Source organism: Larus michahellis, chromosome 1, assembly GCF_964199755.1.
Source record: "Larus michahellis chromosome 1, bLarMic1.1, whole genome shotgun sequence".
NCBI classification, from domain to species: Eukaryota; Metazoa; Chordata; class Aves; order Charadriiformes; family Laridae; genus Larus; species Larus michahellis.
Window position 1 is genome coordinate 118086878 of NC_133896.1, and position 19087 is coordinate 118105964.

At 40.2% G+C, this 19087-nt stretch overlaps 2 protein-coding genes across 6 annotated transcripts in view; one reads left to right on the forward strand and one right to left on the reverse strand.

Annotated features, from left to right (window-relative positions):
- ATP5PF (ATP synthase peripheral stalk subunit F6) lies at positions 1-4829 on the reverse strand. Of its 4 annotated transcripts, none has more exons than XM_074600105.1 (4): positions 4627-4829; positions 3655-3843; positions 2295-2419; positions 1-132 (listed from the first exon to the last, which is right to left on the reverse strand). In XM_074600105.1, exons 2-4 carry the CDS (start codon positions 3822-3824, stop codon positions 104-106), a joined length of 324 nt encoding a protein of 107 aa, XP_074456206.1. In that variant the 5' UTR covers positions 3825-3843; positions 4627-4829; the 3' UTR covers positions 1-103. The 4 variants fall into 4 exon arrangements, with proteins under 4 accessions (XP_074456206.1, XP_074456176.1, XP_074456186.1 ...); XM_074600075.1 differs by lacking the exon at positions 4627-4829 and adding an exon at positions 4177-4475; XM_074600085.1 differs by lacking the exon at positions 4627-4829 and adding an exon at positions 4339-4445.
- Positions 4507-19087, forward strand: part of GABPA (GA binding protein transcription factor subunit alpha) — a 25296-nt gene continuing 10715 nt past the window's right edge. Inside the window, exons 1-5 of one of the 2 annotated variants that reach the window (XM_074599990.1) lie at positions 4507-4727; positions 8505-8605; positions 10312-10456; positions 11341-11425; positions 16830-17075. In XM_074599990.1, the coding sequence (XP_074456091.1) occupies positions 8529-8605; positions 10312-10456; positions 11341-11425; positions 16830-17075 (553 nt within the window). In that variant the 5' untranslated portion in view covers positions 4507-4727; positions 8505-8528. Of the gene's footprint in view, positions 4728-5188; positions 5324-8504; positions 8606-10311; positions 10457-11340; positions 11426-16829; positions 17076-19087 lie in introns of those variants that run through there. The other variant, XM_074600000.1, reaches the window with a different exon arrangement.

Here is a 19087-nt window from a genome sequence, read left to right on the forward strand (position 1 = left end):
TTTTGAAATCAAACTGCAACGCTGTCTTTATTAAGTTACAGCTGGTGCCATGTTCAGCAACTCCATTGATGTACACTGCTGTTCGGTGTACAACCTGCAGAGATCACTTCGGAGTCTCCTCAAACTTGGGCTCTAAAGGAGGAAGGGGAGAGAGAGAGAAAAGTCACATTAGTCTCTTTTCGTTCCAGCCTCAAACACCACAATTCATCTGATATTCAAAGAAAACTAAACATTAGGTTTGCAAGCTAAAGCAAGCTCTTGTACCCTGCAGCCTACACCACTGCTTGCTGTGTTTGTATCAGGGTAGGATTGGATGTGGGCAGCACTGAAGACTAAACTATGCTGGAGACAGGTCCTTTCCACCTTAGAGTTATACGTAAGGTTTCAGACAGACATGCACCTCAGTAACATTCTACCAAAACAGCTTTTACAACATCTGGGGTAGGGAAGGCAGCAGAGAACTGAAGTAGTCAACCAGAATGTTACTAGACAACATGATACTAATATTTCCAACATACCTCTGCTATGAGAGCAAGTAACCTAGCTCTTTGCTCTTGATAAGTGTCTTATAGCTGAATAACAGAACGGAGTGCACAATTTCAACACCAGTCGAATATTCTCCACATAGAAACACTGAGGAAGGAGTTCTTGATGTCAAAGGTACAAACTCAGAAGGATTATGGCTTTTGACAGGTGAGCTACTACTGCCTGTTCTCCTTGCTACAAAAAGTCTGAGATATAAGGCTCAGCTTATAGTAATCTTCACTAAGACAAAAAAATAAAGTTTTGACCCACCTAGCCATTTAGTTTTTAAAACTTGCTGAAATTAGATAAAGGATAGGCAAAAATGGTAAAAGAACATGGTCTCCCCACTCTATGTTCTGTTCTTACAGTCACACAGATTTTGTTTCATTACAAAAAAAATCCTAAGCTTTTATATGTATTGTTTCAAATATTACATAGAAATAAAACTGAATATAAAGACAATGCATCCCTAGAACTGGAGCCAGGGGGCAGAAATGCCATAGATCCTACTTTACAGATGCTCTGTTTTATTTGCACCAGTAACAATCTGACACCAAATTCTCCCTTAATCCAACTGAAATACCACCAAAACCCAAAACATCTTTAGGTGTGTTCCTAATCTAAATTAGAATTTCCAGTCAGTCTTATCAGAATTACAAGTCACTGACTATGGCGGCTTGACCTTCGCTGGCTGCCAGATGCCCACCAAGCCTCTCACTCTCCTGCTCTTCCCCTCCCTCCACAGGAGGGGTGAGAATAGACAGTGGTTTTACCATTCTTAAAATATGTTGTCACAGAGGTGCCACCAGCTGTGTCCTGCAGTGTGTCCATTTTGGAGCCAGATGGAACTGGCTCTGTCCAATGTGTGGACACCCCCTGGCCCCTCCTGATAGAGGCCACCCCTTCAGCCCCCCACTATCAAAACCTTGTCACGTAAACCAAATACACCGGCACCTTCAAAAGATTGCTGCATCTCAACTTATGGGAAAGGCAGCTTACTCCTCCAAAACCTGACTTCAGCCGAAACTGCTTGTGAGCAATGAAGACTTTGAGCTATACTTCCATAAGGAAGCAAAAGAAACAAAGAACTAGAGAAATGAGCCATAAAAAAATTAAATTGCCTTTATGTCCTAAGACTCGGTGCTGTTTCTTTGAATTCTGCATAAACCATTCCTCACAAGCATTCTTCTTATGATAATCAATCTGGGTAATATGAAAACGTGTTAATACAAACTTAGAGCAGTTAAACTGAAGTCACATCCAAATAACTGAAGAAAAAGGTTTAATAAGTCGTGAAGTAATCCTAAGTAACAAAACTATGTCCATTTTCTGAAATCACGGACTTTCCAGATGAGCTTAGAAAATTTACAAATTACAGTTTGGGTGACATAGCAGACTATCATTTTGAAAAACAGTTGTCTCACCTCTTTGTGAGGATGAGGAAAAAATATAACAATAAACCCTGGGCTATTTCTTTTATATTTGTGCTATTTCTTTAGGGTCTGTGAAGGGTAATTAAGATAGCTGAATCTGGCTGCAAGTTTTCTTAAGCATCAGTCTAAGTAAGTCCACGTCTCTACAGGAAAAGGCAAATAATCAAGAAAAGGAGTCAGATGGAATCAGATGTGAACTGTCTGAAAGTAAGGATATTCACTGGGGCATCTTATGTGAAATTAATGGTCCAAATAAAAACTAAATGGGAATTAAGAAAAACAGTCACTGAAATGTCCTTACTTGCAATTAAAAACTGAGTAAGATTGTTAACTCACCCTCAAATTTAAATTCTGGAAACTTGGTTAGATCTCCCTCACCATACGCCCGTTGAAGTCTAGCAAGGGATTCATTCAAGTCTTTCTGAAATTCAGGGCCTGCATCAACAGGCCCTCCAGCTTGCCTAAAAAACATTAAAAGTTCTGATTAATACTTCAGTTCCGAAATTTCATGTGGAAGTTATACATTTTCACGACCATTTATGAATTAAAAGCCTTTTTGGCAACCAGCTAAAGCAAACCATTTAAAATATCTCCAAAAGTCGAGATATGACGCACCTTAGGGCCTACTTACCTTACACGTAAACAAGGTTCCCAAGGTAACGTACAGGCTTTCTACTATCAGTGATGAAAATCCAAGCTACAGAGGTAGCCTTTTGAGACATAAAACTACACTGAGTATTCAGGATTTCAGGGCTCTTAGTTTCACTTGTTCCGGATGTGATTTCCTAACAAAATTGTGATTTGTACCTCTGATATTTCTGAAATAGTGATCTTGGTTAGTAAAGCTTAACTGTTCTCACAGAGAACGTGCTTTAAATACTAAATAAGGAAATAAACCAAGAGACAGGGCACCATGCGTTCATATATATTCAGACAGGGATTTCTTGGGATACAAATATAAAATAACTAAAATAGTAACTCTTCAGATTACCAATGCTCAGTTGTACCAACACAGATATCACTTACAATTGGTAAAGCCAATAAAAATTTGCCACCCTACACAGGCTAGTTTGTAGGTGTGGAAACACAGATCTTCCTCCAGTAGAACCAAGGAGCAGCTTATTTCCTTCCCAGAAATAATTCACAAGAATAAATGACACAGAATTACTATAGTTTTAGTTTTCCTGTTAAGTAGTTCATTCAAATATTACAAGAATCTAAGATTCCATTTGAATGAACTCCTTATTAACTTAAGATGTTTAAGGAATCAGCCTCACAGTTCCATTAATTCCAAATTGCTTTTGGACGCTGTTTCCATTCAGCTTCTGGCAACAAGACTGAAGAATAGCCACTTTCCTCAGATAAAAAAAAAAGGGGCTTTTTTCCCTTTTTTTTTTTTTTTTTTTTACAGAGCACATAGATGTGTAAAAATTAACATACTGGTATGTTCACCTGGTATGCAAAGAAACTCAAATGAGTGCCTTAACTCCCCAAGAAGAATGACATCAACTTTACTTCTTTTTTTATTTTTTGAAGGAGAAAAAATAGACATTTCCTGCCAGGTATGCAAGAACAAGCCTTCTCACTTGTGACACTATCAGTAAGTGTTGCAGGAATACGTACCTGAAGTATTTAGAGACCAACCTACAAAGTTAACATACTTTATTGTCAAAATCAAATAACCTCCTTTACTTACTTGCTCTTTGTGTTGTATTCTCTGATCTTGTCCACGAAGAGCTTCTGAACGGGATCGAGCTCTTTCGTCTTATTAAAGACAATAGCAGAAAGCCCGATGTTTCTGCGCAAGTGAATGGAAACAGCAGAGCGAAAAATGGAAGAAAGTCGCAGAATCTGATGCAGAATCATGATGGCACTGGTGTTTTACCTAATAATAAAAAAAAAAAAAAAATGCAAAACAGAAATACGGAATCAGGTAGCTCTTTCTGCAACCTAAATGCATAAAGATGCAAAATATTTGGGTCAGAAATGAGCTTTAGACCAGGAAGAGCAGTGAAACCAACACGCCATTTGGGGTGAAACCCCGGAGACGCGGTGCTACCTCCCGTTCAGTCCCACCACCGCCGAGAGCAACTCACAATTTCAAGTTTTGACTCGTTTGAAGAAAAAGCGACAGTTTTAACCCAGCCAAAGCCGGCAGCACCGGCCTCCGACCCCGCTGCTCCCCCCACCCATCCCCCGGTCCCCGTCTCCCTCTCACCCGCCCGGGCACCTCCCGCAGGCGGCGGGGCAAGGCGGCGCCGTTCGCCCCGGGGCCCGGGTACCCCAAGGACAAATCGACGGAGGAGGAGCTGCCCCCCCCGGTGCTGCGGGAGGACGGGCGGGCGGTCACAGAGCCGCCACCAGGCCCAGCTCCAGTCACCTTGGGAGAGTCACCGCCGCCGCCGCCACGGCCCCGGGTGCGCCCCGCCTCCCCGCGCAGTGCACGCCGGGAAACCACCGCCTCAACCCACGCCCCCCCGGCCCCGTCCGCACCGCCCGGTGTCGCCGCAGCGCCGGGCCCCGGTGGCCGCCGGGAGCTGTAGTTCCCGCCCCCGCGCGGGGGGTGGCGGTCTGGGCGCGCCCTCCCTGCCCGGGCCCGCGCTGGGCCGCGCTGCCCAATCCCCGGCGCGCGACGGCCTCCTCAGGGCGGCGGCGGCGGGACCGAGACCTGGACGGGCACTGGGACCCGCTGAGGGTGCGGGGGTTGCGGCCGGCGGGGACGTATCTGTGCGGCCGCTCCGCTTCGGGGCAGGCGGACGGCGGTGGCGGGTGAGTGTGGGAGCGAGCGCGGCGCGGCGCGGCCTGGCGGCCCGTGTTTTGTTTCCGTTTCTCCCCGGCGCCGCGAGTCTCATTTCCGTTTCGGGTTCAAACAACGACGAGGCGCCGCGGGGAGGAGGAGAAGGAGGAGGATAGCGGGGGGGGAAGCGGGCGGGGGAGACAACCGGGGCCTGCGGGGAGGAGCGGCCTCGCCCGGCCGCCGCCGGCCCACCGGCCTGGCTGCGCCTCCTGCCCGCTCGCCCGTTGGCGGGAGGGCCCTGGCGGCGGCCCCGCGGCCGGAGGAAAGAGCTGGAGCGCCCCGTCTCCCGAGCGGCCTCGGAACCTTCGGGTCCCGGGAGCGGGAAATGGAGCTGGCGGGGCGCGGGGAAGGGCCCCACGGGGAGCGCGGTGGGGCTGGCGGCGGGGTGAGGGCGAAGTCCTCCCACCGTCACGGCTTGGGGAGAGCCCGGCAGCCTGGACCGAGGTCCGCGAGTCCTCCCCGGGGCATAAAAACTTACTGCTCCACTCGTAAAAAAACCTCATTTTTGGATGAAGACGTACGAGGGCATGTGGCATCTTACGTAGTTTGGTTCCTGGTGTTCGGCCAGGTACGTGCTGCACAGCTGCTTCTCCCGGTTCGGGTTTATTTTTATAACTCCTGAGTATTGATAAGGAAGGAAAGCGCTTGAAATCTGGCATGACTCCACCCCGCTTAGGGGTCTGCTGTCTTTGTCTTAAATCCCAACTGGCTGGTAACTTGCAAAAGCTGTTTGGTAAAGGATGGGTTGTCTGCTTTGTTACCTAGTTAGTGTTGGTATTTACTAATTTGAGCACTTAACAGGGATGGATGCTACCAAATGCTGCATGAACACCGGAGCTTCTCAGGAGCACAAATATCTCCAGTGATTTGACTTCAGTAGCAGTTGATAGTGCATATGGTTTCCGGTGGTTGCCCTCACTTCACAATTACCTGTCAGGATTAAAAACACAGATTCTACTACTAGAATTTGTGCCCCTATTGTGATGGGCTTATTACTTAATTCCTTGCGTTCCAGGGAAAAGAAAACATAGATCTTAACAGAAAACAGTGGGGTTTCCCCCCGACTGCAAATGCCAAACTGTAGATGATACGGGAGTAGCACTGGGCTGTTGCTCTGTTAACAGGTGCCTTCTCTTAGGTTAGCGGAGGTCTGTGTCAGGCATTATGGTCAGATTCCTTCTTGGATAACAGGTGAGTCTTAGGGCTTTTTAGGTTGAAGAAAAAATAGAAACAAACAGAAATCGGTAGGCTGTAACTTCCACAAATCAAGCACAGTTTTACGTGTTCCGCCAGACAAATGCTGCTGCTGTGGTGTTCCTACCACATTGACCCTCCTAGCAGACCAGGCTGTTTGAGTTCTCCTGTTTCTCAGTAGCCCTCAGTGAAGGCTCAGGAAGCTTACTCCCATATGAACTTATGTACGCTTTTGATCTCTGCATCATTCTGTAGCAAGAAATTTCTCTTAATGTGAAATGTTTATTTTCACGTTTAGACTCATCAGGAGTCTCTCTGTTTAGCATGGGAAAGACAAAATAATTTTCCCCATTATGTTTCTCTGAACTGTTAATGACTGCACATGTTTCCATAATGTTATTCTTCCTCTTTCCACCCATCATCTCCCTTGCTTGCATCTGCGTTCAATGGAACCATCTTTCTTCCTCTTTCCGTACCTGCTGCCTATGCTCCCCTCTCCTGCCTCCCCATGGTAATCATAAATGTAGTAGAGCCTGTGAGGTGCAACCAGAAGCCATCTTTAAAAAGTGAGTGAACAGTTACTTGTCCAGTTGCCAATTTGGAATCCAATCCATAGGGACTTCAAAATATCTTACATAATTCTATATGGTTACTATGCTGATATAATATTTACTCATTGTGCATCACTTTGCATTTTCCAGTATTGAATATTTTCTGCCAGAAATCATTTGAGATGGTGAGTTCTTTCAGAAGGTCTGCACAGTTTTCTCAGTAAATAACTTGCAAATACATCAAGGAACAGAAATCCTAGCCTAACCCCTTTTGTGACCTTGCTGGTAAACTCCCTTGCAAAAAAAAAAAAGTTAACTTGTTGTTTTGGGATTTTAAATCTGATTGCTAATACAGGAAATAATTTCCCCCTTTTTTATGGTACCAGTTAGCTGCTTTGGGATTTTTCAGTAAGGGACTTTGCTCAAACCTTAGTTTTGAAAAATCTTTTAACAGTCAACCAGATCACCTGTAACCGTGCCAGTGTAGTTCTTTCAGATACTTAATTAAGCTTGTCTGTATTCTTCAGAAGTGGTGTTTCATTCGTCCCCATTTATTGTGACGATGATGTACAAGATTAAGTGATATGGAAATTGGACTCCCGGGACCCTGTTCAGTGGCCGCTACTGCTCCAGTTTGGCTGACCCTACCCTGGCAGTTAGGGGACTTTCATAGAACCGGATCTATGAGCAGAACAGATTCTGGTTTTGCTTCTAGTGGTGAGGTGCACCAGACGAGGCTCTGTTTACTTCCTGTCTGGCCCTGCTAGATCTTACAGATTGACATCAGATGCAGCACTTGATTTCTTAAAAACTAATTTTATGTAATAGTTTTTGAAGGGTATAATAAGATGAGCTGTTTTAATTCTTTTAACCTTTTCTGTAAAAACTGTACAACTTGGTTACTATTCCTTTTGAGAAGTTCTAAAGTTTAGTAAGTTCCCTTATTAACTTGTCTTTAAGAAATTCACTTACTAATGATTGGGTCTGGGATAGACTAGTTCTGGGAAAGAGTGATTCCAGGATGGAAACCTTGCTAATCTCTTATGTTGTGGATATTTTAGTAGCGGCTTGTTTTGCTTTTTCTAATGTGATTTTCTCCTCTGTACTCCTACTTCGTACTCCTTTTCCTATAAGTTGGTGGTGTTATTTATTGTAAACTGTTGCTGTATAATTTGGCTCAGTTCTCTATCATATATATTTCATACTTATGATGCATGGGACGGTCAGTGAAACATGATAATATTATACAATCTGTGTCTTTACAGACCAAATGCTGTAATTGTTTCTTTCCCCCTTATGTTCCAACAGACTCCAGTATTGTACAGGGCATGAAAATCTGTAGCGTCAATGAGAATATTGTCACAGAATAGTTTTCCTTTTAATTGCTAACATACTGCATTAATTTGGGACTTAGCAAGATGCGTTTGTTATGCACCTGTCATCGTGTGATTGCCCGTGAGAGGGATGGGTGGAAAGATGGCACAGTCAGTAAATGCTTTATGGTTGAGTTTATTTACCTGTAAGGAAATCATGGATCTTCTGTCTAGCTTTCTGTTGCAGCATTTTATGTAAAAACTGCTGAAATTTATAAGCAGCATCTTTCAGCCTCGCTAGGAAGGTAGTATGTAGCTGAATCTAGATGGTAAAATACGTATAACTTTCAAAGAATTTTCAGAAGTTCTTTGCAACGAGCTACTAAAAGCTGTAGCTGGCCCATGACAAAAACATCCAGTAAATTTGGATGCCTCCAAGAAAATCAATCTTTGGGCTTTGTGCTAATATCTAGTTACAGTCCTGGATTTGCCCCTGGAGCATTTGTTTGAGGAACAGGTATTGTCATCTATTTTGTGAAAACTGTATTAGCTTTTGGCTTTATTTTTTAGGTGAATTTTTGTCTTTAAAAAGCTATCCTGGTGTTTGGTTTAAAAGATGTTTGATAGGACATAACCTATCATCTAGTTTTGTTTGTCTGTGACTTACAAAAAAATTATTTTCTGTTTATAGCTCTGTTCTTAAGACATTTTAGCCATGACTAAGAGAGAGGCAGAGGAGCTGATAGAAATAGAAATCGATGGGACTGAGAAACAGGAATGCACTGAAGAAAGGTACGTACTGTCTTTGCATTTTGGGGTCCTTAGGCTGCAATTTATTTATTTATTTTCTTTAATTGGTTTCAGATTTGTGACTGCACACATTAAGTTTGGTTATTCAGATTTATTATTGGGGATTGTGTAACGCTTCAGAGATGGCCATGGTTATGAAATGAGTACAAGTGTTTTCTAGCTAGATGAAAGAACTAACTTTGAACTGGCAGAAGTAACTGTCTCAGTATGATCTCCTTAATCCTGCTGTGGATTGTTTCCACAGTTTTTCAACTTTCTTACCGGATATAAAGTTCTTTATTTAGCTTATGCTCACTTCAGTTTTTCTGCTTTGTATCTAATTAATTGGTGGTTTTCTTGAAGTGGAAGTGTAGCCACTATAGGAAACCAGTATAGTGCTATCATATTTTTCAGTCTTAATTGCTTATATCCCAAGCCGTTTTGTTTATCTCTCGCTACATTCTTAGTAGTTCTCTCCGTATTTTGATGTGTGTAGGAATATGCCTACATGTACATGCTGCAGACCTTTCGGCTTCAGTGTATCCTTCTGTAATTGAGATGAACCTTGCAGTTTCTCCAGTCCATTGCTTTGCTGTTATACAGGATCAGTTGTTTTTAACAGAGCAGAAATGATGTTCTGTATCTATTGATTATATTGTTAGGGCCGTTGAAACAGTAGATACCAAAGTCTGATATCATTTAACTTAATTACCTCAATCTGTTTTTTTTCTTCATGATGCTTCCCTTCTAATTTTTACAACTGCTTTTGAAAGTACAGAGAGGCAGTTAATGTGTTGGACAGAAATAGCTGAGGTTGGTAGGTGACCTGCTCTTTAAGAACCTGTTTTGGAAAACTGATTCAGAACTACTTATTAGTTTCTTCTTATTCTGAGCTCCTTGTATATTTTTACTGCTTACAAACTGACTATGTCTGTATACTTTCTGATTTCCTTCTGTGTAAATGTAGAGAGATAACTGTCTAAGGTCATTTTTAAGATAAGAGTCCCATAACATTGATGTTTTTGAAAGCATACGCCAGTACTGTTGTCGCTGTAGTGCAGGGCAACCGTGACATGTGACTAATGTTTCCTTTGGGGATCCCTGTTGTTGTAGTTCCTTCTGGTCATCTCTTGTATGCATTAAGCTTATCCTTGTGCTGACTGGTTAAAAGACATGGGCGATTACTCTGCGTGAGAGTTGATGTTTTTTTCTTCTTTGTTCCCTGTCTAAGGGATAAGATAAGTTTCTGTGTTTGTTTTTTTCCTTTTAAATATCTAAAAAAAATATATACATACACATGTACATACATCATGTATCTATATAAACATCTTTTAAATATCTTTTCATCTTTTAAATACAGTCTAGGCAAGGCAAATAGAATTAGTTTACATGCAAGTTAATAATGCATAACATACTAATCATGACTTAATCTCTTGAAAACAGTGATCTGAAAATAATCTTGATATTTAACCTAGCTTTTTAACTGTGACGGGGTAAAAAGAGAGTTACACAACTGTAGAATCAATGGGACCAAATTCACTCTCTACTCAAGCTGAGTTTTTCTGCATGGTATTTAGATTTTAGAGTCAGTGTTACCTTCTGTGTAGCTTGCTACTAACTTTTTTTTTTAAGCTTTCCTATACCTGCTGTATTGCACAAGCTGTATTAACATGTAGGTAATGATTTGTTGTATTCATTTGATATTTAAGCATCGTTGAGCAAACCTACACCACAGCAGAATTTGTGAGTCAAGCTATTGACATCAATGAACCAATTGGAAATCTTAAGAAGTTGCTGGAACCCAGACTGCAGTGTTCCTTGGATGCACATGAAATATGCCTGCAAGATATCCAGGTAAATTGAAATGTTATGACAGATTTAACCTCTTAATGGAGAACCATTTTACATACTTTGTCCTTTTCTCCCATTGCCTGTGGAATTCACGCTTCATTTGGTATATTAATTGTAATTAAGAAGTTAATATTATGTCAGGTTCATTATCATCAGACCATTTAATATGTACGCACTAATTCAGTGTGAATAGAATCAAAACACTTTTGGGGTTCCAAGGGTGGGGGTAAGAAAGCAAAAAAAATACCACCTTGCAAGTGAAAGAAGAATGAGGGCAATGACAACACTTTCTTCTCTTGAGGTGCAGCCCACAATATTTGTTGCTGCCTGAACTTCTGAGTCTAATCTTGTTTTGAATCTGAATAAAGCGAGAAGGTTGTTACACTATTCAGGTGCATAGATAGCAAAACATTACTCAAGAAAGTTACCCCCCTACACTATTGCTACAGGCATTGCCACATGTTAGACAGTGTTTAGCTGGATGTTTTAGTTACAGTCATAACTGAACATCTGTGGCTTTTCCAGAAACAACAAGGATAATACTGCTTTAAAGACAAGATTTTTCTATGTGTTAAAAACTGAGAAAAGGAATTGTAGATATTTCTCACAAAGTGAAGGTACTTCCGGGTATTGCATTGCTTCTTTAGGTTAAAAAGTGTCCCTGTGAGTGAAATTAGCTTAAACAGAGTGGCAAGTTCCAAATTCTGATGAAGTTCTGTCTGTCGTGTACTGTGTCTACATAGTACTGAAAATATTTGCACGCTTCTTCAGAAAACTTGCTGCAGACGCTGAGTATTTCTGAAGTTTAAAGTAGAATAAGAGTTTCTTGTAAATGTGATACTGTCTAATAAAAATGTGGTACCTGTTTTTAAATTTCTTTTATCAAGCTGGACCCAGATCGAAGCCTTTTTGATCAAGGAGTAAAAACAGATGGAACAGTGCAACTCAGTGTGCAAGTAATATCTAGGCAAGGTAAGCGGTTATGTTTGTCTGCAGCACAGACAAATTAATATTGTAGGAGAGCTTGTAAGCAAACCCAATCCCCTACGATTTCTAGCTGTAACATTGAGAAAATCACTGAATGGTCACATAGCTTCAGAATGTCTCTTTCATTGTGTACTGTGGTTATAAGTAGTAGTGGTAATTAAAATAAATGTCATGGACTGAACTATTAAAAATGTCTTTTACAGTAGTTTCATATCAATTTCTAAAACCCAACCAAAACAAAACCATGTCAAATAGTAACAACTACAGTATGAGGCTCTCATTAAGGATGAGTAATACCAGGCCAAGTATCTAGGCAGGCAAAAGATTTTTTTTTTTTTTTTTTCTTTTTTGTCCAGGTAGGTGACAGTTTCATCTTTGTGAGGCAAGTGAGCTTGTGTGCTTGATGAACAATTAGATTGTGAGGCTGTATGTAGCTAACTGAAAATTGGTATGAAAGGCTGGGATCACTATCTATTGCCTGTTTTATTTGGATGAGAATTTGTACTAAAACATTGTGACAAAGAAACATTAACCAGGTGGGTAGGGATTTGTTGATGTATAGTTTTTATTTGTGTTATCAGGTATGACTGGATTTCCCCGTGTTGAATCCTCAGGAATTAGTAGCTTTATTATTTTACTTTTTGTCCTGTTCTTCTCTTCTGCCCCCTCCATATGTCTGAGTGGTAAGACTGCTGATTTGCATTTAATGCTGAGCGTCAGGTGACTACTGCTAAGTTGAATCCTCAGTTCCCTATATGTAATGGGGATTGAACTAACTTTCTGGTTTTAAAAATAGAAATCTCGTTCAGGGAACTAGAATAACTGCTCTTCGTTCATGCCCAGTAACTTGTAGTATACAGTGCTCAGACTTTCAGTTTCAAAAGGATGCAGATGATAAATGTCTTCACTGTTATCTTCCATTTTCTTCCTGTGTTTTGGTTTTTTTTTTCTTTAATGTAAAACTGAGGTGTATGATCATATAGCACAAAGGAGCGTGCGCGCTCTCTCTCTCACGTATGCCTGAATATTAAGTACTTTGATATAACTTTGGAACGATCCTCAGTGTTGTTTTTCAGGCCATGATACTTGACACTCCTAAGCAACTCTTAAGAAATCTGTCTGCTGAAGGCAAGTAAAGTATAGCAGGACAGAATATCAGAAAACAAATAGCATGAATATAAATAATAAAAGGAAGCTCTTTAGATCGCTAACAGGGAAATGGACTTGTTACTCTGACTGCAGTGACCATTTAAGCCAGAGAGAAAAAACAGCTTCTTATGCCATCTGCCTATTTTTCTTCTATGGATGAAGTATTAAAATATTCTTTATTTTTTTTTGTTTATTTATTTTTGTTTTTCCCCAACTTGTACAACATATAGAATTCAGCTAGCAGTAATCAGTGATGCTAATCCTTGTGATGGTTCAGACTCTTATTTTTTAAGAGACAAGCTGTTATGTCAGTTAATGTTCTATCAAATTTTGATAAGCCATCTATAAATTCAAAGGAATAAACACCAGCTGAAACATAGTCCATTGTAGTTCTTTTATAGCGTTTCATACGAAGGTATTTTAATATAAGTTACAGCAGATGAAATATCAGTCCTGTTTATTCTTTTTACTAGAAAGACCATTCTGTCGCTCCACCTTGCGTTAACTCCTTTCTCCTGGTTTGAAGAATGGAGATGTATATGGTTTTCTTGCCATTGTGAGAATGGCTATTTTGAGTGCAGCCCTGTTGTGTACTGCTCTGAACTAAACCTCTTGCCAAGTCTGTGGAGATCTGAGTAACTGCATTGCATTGTATTTCAAAGAATTTGAAAAAAGCTTTAATTTGGAAGACCTCTGTAGCAAATATTTTGGGGTGGTTTTTTTTTTTTTTTTTTAATCCAGACACAAGTTATATCTGATCAAGGCTTTCTCCTGCCTGTCTGACTACAGATAATATTAGATTAACATTTTGCCATCCTTAAGCTGGTGGGGTTTTTTTTAAGCTACTAGGTGGGGTTTTTTTTCTTATCATATGATGATATGATAAAATTGATTGTGACCCTACCTTTAGTTGTTTTCTTTTTTTTTTTCCTTTTTTCTTGTTTCCTTTTTTTTTTCTTGAGAAAAGAAGCGAGTAGGGTGGAGGGAATATAGACTTTTCTGATTGTAAATTCCAGTGCTGGTTGCATGGCATAGGTTGAAATCTTTTTTTGGGAAGACTTCAGAGGTGGAAGTTCTGGCTGGCAGTCTGTCACCCGAAGGAATCTTTTATTTCTTTTTCTACTCCCTTAATCACCAGAGTAGAAGCAAGGTTGAATGGAAGTACTTGCCATGCTTTTTTCAGATGTACTGTGGGAGACGGATACGAGATTGAAAGGGTGTCCTGGTTCCGGTGGGGATAGGGTTAACTTTTCCTGGTATTCCATGCCATGTGAGCCACGCCCACCCTGAGCTGCCGGGGGAGGGGGCAGGAAGTTGCTGCTTAAAAGCGGGCTGGGGGGTCCCGGGTCCGGCCGGTCGGCGAGCGGCGGGGAGCGGCGGTTCCGTAATCGCGTTTGTATATTCCCCTGTCCGTGTTGTTGTTGTTGTTTGCCTGTTCCCTTTGCTGTCCTGTTAAACTGCCTTTGTCCCAACCCAAGGGTCTTGCCTTTTCTTACGATCCTTCCTGTATTAGGAAGGCACGTGCGAGCGGCACGTGGTTCTTTGTTGCCATCTGAGGCTAAACCACGACAAAGGGCTAGAATGAGAGCAGCAATCTCTGACAGTCATTGGCTTGAGTGATAGGAGGAGAGAGACCTGTATTGTGAAGGTGGACAATGTAGTTTTGCTTTCTGTTTCTCATTTGCAAAGTATATGAACAGATAGTCCAGATAACCTGCCATTCAAATCATTCATGTACCACATACACAAACTTAAACAAGTCAAGGCTGTGTTTGTGAGTGAAAGCGCCTGTAGTTGCTATTTGTGTTGAGCTCAGTTCTGGCTGTTATGCACACCCAAAGCACACCTGCAAGATTAACATTTTGCCAAACAGATGCTGTTCCACCTACTTTTTAAACACTTGACTGACATAAGAAGTTAGTGTCTAGCTGCTTTGAGCGTTTCTGAGCATGTGTATGTAGCTGTACTGTAGATATTTACACAGATTTTGGGACTAGGTGGTGGTTAAGCACAAAAGGTTCTTTGGATTTAGGCAGCTGAAGTACGAGTCCAATTTTAAGTGTGTAACTCCTCATTTGACTGTAGTTTCTAAACTGTTTTTTTTGCAGTAACTAGGCTTTTACTATTTTTAGTGTTTAAAAGAGTGATTCATAAGTGTAATGAAACATACTGATTTAGATTAAAGGTGCAGTTTGACTAATGTCCTGTCTCTGGCAGTGGTTAATACTAGACATTTCAAGGAAAAAACCCAGGCAGGTCAGTCTTAACTGTAGTATATTCAGACAATTAGCAGTGAAGGGGCTTGTACTGGCAACATCTGGACATGTCCTGATAGCTACTGTCCTTGAATTTTTGTACTTTTTGTATGAGTTTATACTTCTGGGCTGTGTGACATTGTCACATTGTGTTCCACAACTTATGTACTGTCCAAGGAAGGCTGGACACCTGTTTTCTCCTGCAGTAAAGGTAAAGGTAGAGATGTGAGAAGAAATGCAGGCAAACCCAGTGAATTAATGTTGATCTAACGTTGCAGTAGGTTAGGTGGCAGACTGTTACTTCACAACATTTTTACTTACAAGCTAATTCTTCTACAGAGATTCATCACTTTGATCTCCATGTTTGCATTATGGATAAAGCAGTATATTCACGGTTCTTTTGACAAGTAGTTATTTGACAGACAGAGAATTTTTTTGTTAAGCAATAGTGAACTGTTCCTCTCTAGAAGCTTTTTTCTTTACTTTTTTGAAGATCAAAAATAGAATCTTAACTCTTAGTGCTTTCCCTTACCCGTTTATATCTGACTTTGAAGGAAGCCAGTGCTGCGAATGTTAATCTTAGATGGCCTAGATAACTAAAACACTCTCCAAAATAAGGTTCTTGTTTGGTTTTTCTTCATGTTTGCTGCTTCATGTAATCAACCACTTTCTGATTATCTACATCTGTTTTCACTTCCTTAATTTGATACTGCTGCACGTTGTACTCGTGGTCTTTGTAGCGTTCCTTTTCTAATATTTTTCTCAAGCTGAATTACCTTTAAAGTTTAGAGGAATACTTGTCTGAAAAATACTTGGTTTGTTCTTACTTGTACTACAGGTAAATACTCCATTTGTTTTCCCTTCTAAACTATGAATAGGTTGTGGTTTTAGCTTTTAAGGCCATCACCTACAGAACCTACCATCTCACATTGAGTCTTAATATGGATTAGATGGGAGGCACACAAAGTAATACTTTATGGCACAAGATGTTGAAGTTATTCTGGCCATGTGATGTTCTGTGAATCCTACTTTCAACTGCCTAACTCTCGTCAAGGTTTTCCAAGTCATGCTAAAATGGATTTTTACAGATTATTTTTCTAATGTCCAAATATGTTTGATGAAAATCTGTTAAAGAAGTGTGGTGGTTAGTTGTTATTATAATGGAAATTATGTCACAAAAATGGAAAGGTTTTTTTTTTTCTTTTTAGCATATTATAATGACAAGAAAAATCTTCTGTACACTGTCAGAAATTTGGTGAGGCAGCAATTGGAGAAAACACCTTCTTAGAATATGACAGAGGTGATGATACAAAGCATTAGTAGCATTACTGGATGTATTCTTTATTGCTGCAGAATAGATACAGACATATGTGCCAACTCCATGGTCTAGTATCTTAAATGGCAGACGTAAAACCAAAACATGAACAGCTAATAAAGCTTGAAACATGAAGAATTTTCTAGTTTTCTTTGAAGTTGCTGTTGAACACACTGCCTCTTGCAGGGCACTGAAAGAAAATGTTAACTCTTGTGTGTAGACCCAAGAGATAGCAGAGAAATACCGTAAAGCCTGAAAGAAATGCCTTTTGGTTGGGGGAAAGAGGTGGGTGCTCGTTTTGGTTTTTTGGGGCTCTGCTTTTTCTCCTGTGGTTCAGTATATTTCTTACAGACCAAAGTACTTGTTCTTTATGCCCACATGCTGAACGTTCTGTTCAAGATATGTGAAATGGATCATCTAAATAGAACAGGAAGCTGTAACACCGGGGGAGGAAAGAAGGACAGCTTTGTATTCACCTTACCACAGTGTATAGTGTATAACAGAATATGTCATTCTAATTTAGGACACTTGCAGAAATTTGATGATGCTTTTGTGTCATGCTTCTTTCACAAGTATGCTAACATCTATTAATCAGAAAGCTTTAAAATAATGTTTTTGTCATATTTGCTTTGCTATCTTTAAGTTTTGTGTTTGTTCTTTCTATACCTAGGGATAGAGCCCAAGTTAAACATCCTTGAAATTGTGAAGCCTGTGGAGACTGTGGAGGTAGTGATTGACCCAGATGCTCATCATGCAGAAGCTGAAGCTCACCTTGTTGAGGAAGCTCAAGTGATAACCTTGGATGGAACAAAACATATTACAACAATTTCAGATGAGACTTCTGAACAAGTGACACGATGGGCTGCAGCGTTGGAAGGCTACCGAAAGGAGCAGGAGCGCCTTGGAATACCCTACGGTAATAACACATGACTCCCTGTGTGGTGGGGTGGGGGCTAGTTATTTTGTTCGTTTGGGGGGGTTGGCTTTTTTTCATAAATGATAATTAATTTTGGTTATATAATTAAAGTGCTCCGATACCTCAGAGAAGGCTTCTTATGGCATGGGTAAGTACAATGCAAATACCTCTGCTTAAGAGATGGCTAAAGAGACATAGAATCAATGCTTGTAATAGTTTCAATAAAATAGTGTATTTGCACCAGAACCTTCTTGTCATTGCAGTTTTTAGAAAGCAGCTTTATTCTTCGTCCCTTCCTTAAAAATGTGTGTTAGTGATAAAGCTCTTTTTCATGTGTGTCTGAATTTGAACTAGACTCAGAACTTGGTGGGGGTTACCTCTAAAGAGACTGAAACAAATTGTTCATAGGTTGTGGGATGCTGACCATGGTGTAAAATCAGATTTTGCATGGAAAGCCATACTTGGCTTCAGCATAGTGGAAAAAGATGATTCAAAACTGAATATAACTATTCTGGTAGATCATCATCTCTTTTGAATTAATGTTACTTAGCAGGCTGCTAATTTAATGTTAGTTTAGAAAAAGCACCTCTGAATGCCTGTTTAGGATTGAGCTGAAATTGTGGGTTTTAGACCTACATCACGTTCAGGAGATTATCCAGCTGAGTTGCTGCTTGTGATTTGCAGAAATGTACTGTCAAGGCATATTCAGCTCCTGAAGCTATTGTATCTAAGCAGACCTGCAAAACTGGAATATATTTCGCAAGTGGGATATTTGGAAGTGTTTAAGAATTCCAGTGAAGTCACAGGTCTTTGCAGGACATGTAGCTTGACAATATTTTGAACATATGTTTGATCACTAAAGCAGTGGCTTTTTCATGCCTTTTTGTTTCTCTCACTGGCAAGTATTTCCAAAATAGCCTTTGTTGTGCTATGTCGGTTGGTAATCAGGGATTTGACGCAGAATGTTTTTTAAAAAAAAAAAGTGAGGCGTTATCAGGAGCAGACTGATATTCTTCAGCATGCTCTCCCATTAATATAAGAAGAAAATTACTTAAAACTGTGTTACATTGAATGGTATTGTTAATAAACTTTAATAGTGTTGCTGCTTTAAGAAAACCCTATAACCTACAAGCGTGACTTTCAAAGTTTAATGTCTTGTGTCATGGGAGTGCAGATTTTCCAAGAAAATAATACTGGTTGATTAGGTTGATTATGGCAGAGATCTCTGTATTGAGAACAATAGTGGTCTCTTGACATCAGAAAAATATGCTGAAGTGCCTTCCTAGAAAGAGTAAAATTTTAAATGTTATTTGAGTTGACATTTCAGGGACTTGGGCTGAAATAAGGCATCACTAAGTTCTATGTTATGATACAGTTGGAAGTTTCTGAGAATAAAGAATGTTCTTAAGATTCTTTTGTCATCCCCCAAACCCAAAAAAAGCCTTATTTTTTTTTTTCTTTCTTTTCCCAATGTTTGTAAATATACATCTTAAAAAATAGGGAAAGAGGCTAGTTTCCTTCAGGGTCGTGAGGCTTGGTTCTGTGAAGCTATCTTAAATTATTCCTTGAATCTTTTAAAAAGATGGGTTATGTTGTTATTAAAAGTCAAGTCCAGTCAGTAAATAATCATCATGCAGAAAGATGGTGGTTTAGTATCTTCATCAACAAATTACCAGCTTTTTGATGAAAATTCACTGACGATAACATTTTTGAACGCTTAAAGCCTTTTGGTGTGGCTTTTCCCAAAGGATTATGTTGCATGGTTTTAGATAGCATCAGTGAAAAATGGTGTAATGTTACTGTCCTTTAAACAAAATGGAATTTGTGGTTTCTAGATAATGTTCGTAGACTTAGAAAACTTTGCTTTCTTTAATTCTTAAAATAAAAACTTGTCAAGGTGACATCTGTTTGGGTGTAATTTAGAAATACAATGCTAATTGTCTAGTTTGTATACTCTTTGTTGGGCTGAGCCACATATTCATGGTCTGGCTGACTTGGGGAGACAGCACCAG

What these genes read in the sequence shown, in the direction of transcription:
- ATP5PF (XM_074600105.1), bottom strand. Translation starts at nt 3,824, where the DNA reads ATGATTCTGCATCAGATTCTGCGACTTTCTTCCATTTTTCGCTCTGCT. An exon ending in GAATACAACACAAAGAGCAA is followed by an intron (nt 2,420 to 3,654) that starts GTAAGTAAAGGA and finishes AATGTTTTTTAG; the next exon opens with GCAAGCTGGAGGGCCTGTTG. An exon ending in TCCAGAATTTAAATTTGAGG is followed by an intron (nt 133 to 2,294) that starts GTGAGTTAACAA and finishes TTCCTCCTTTAG; the next exon opens with AGCCCAAGTTTGAGGAGACT.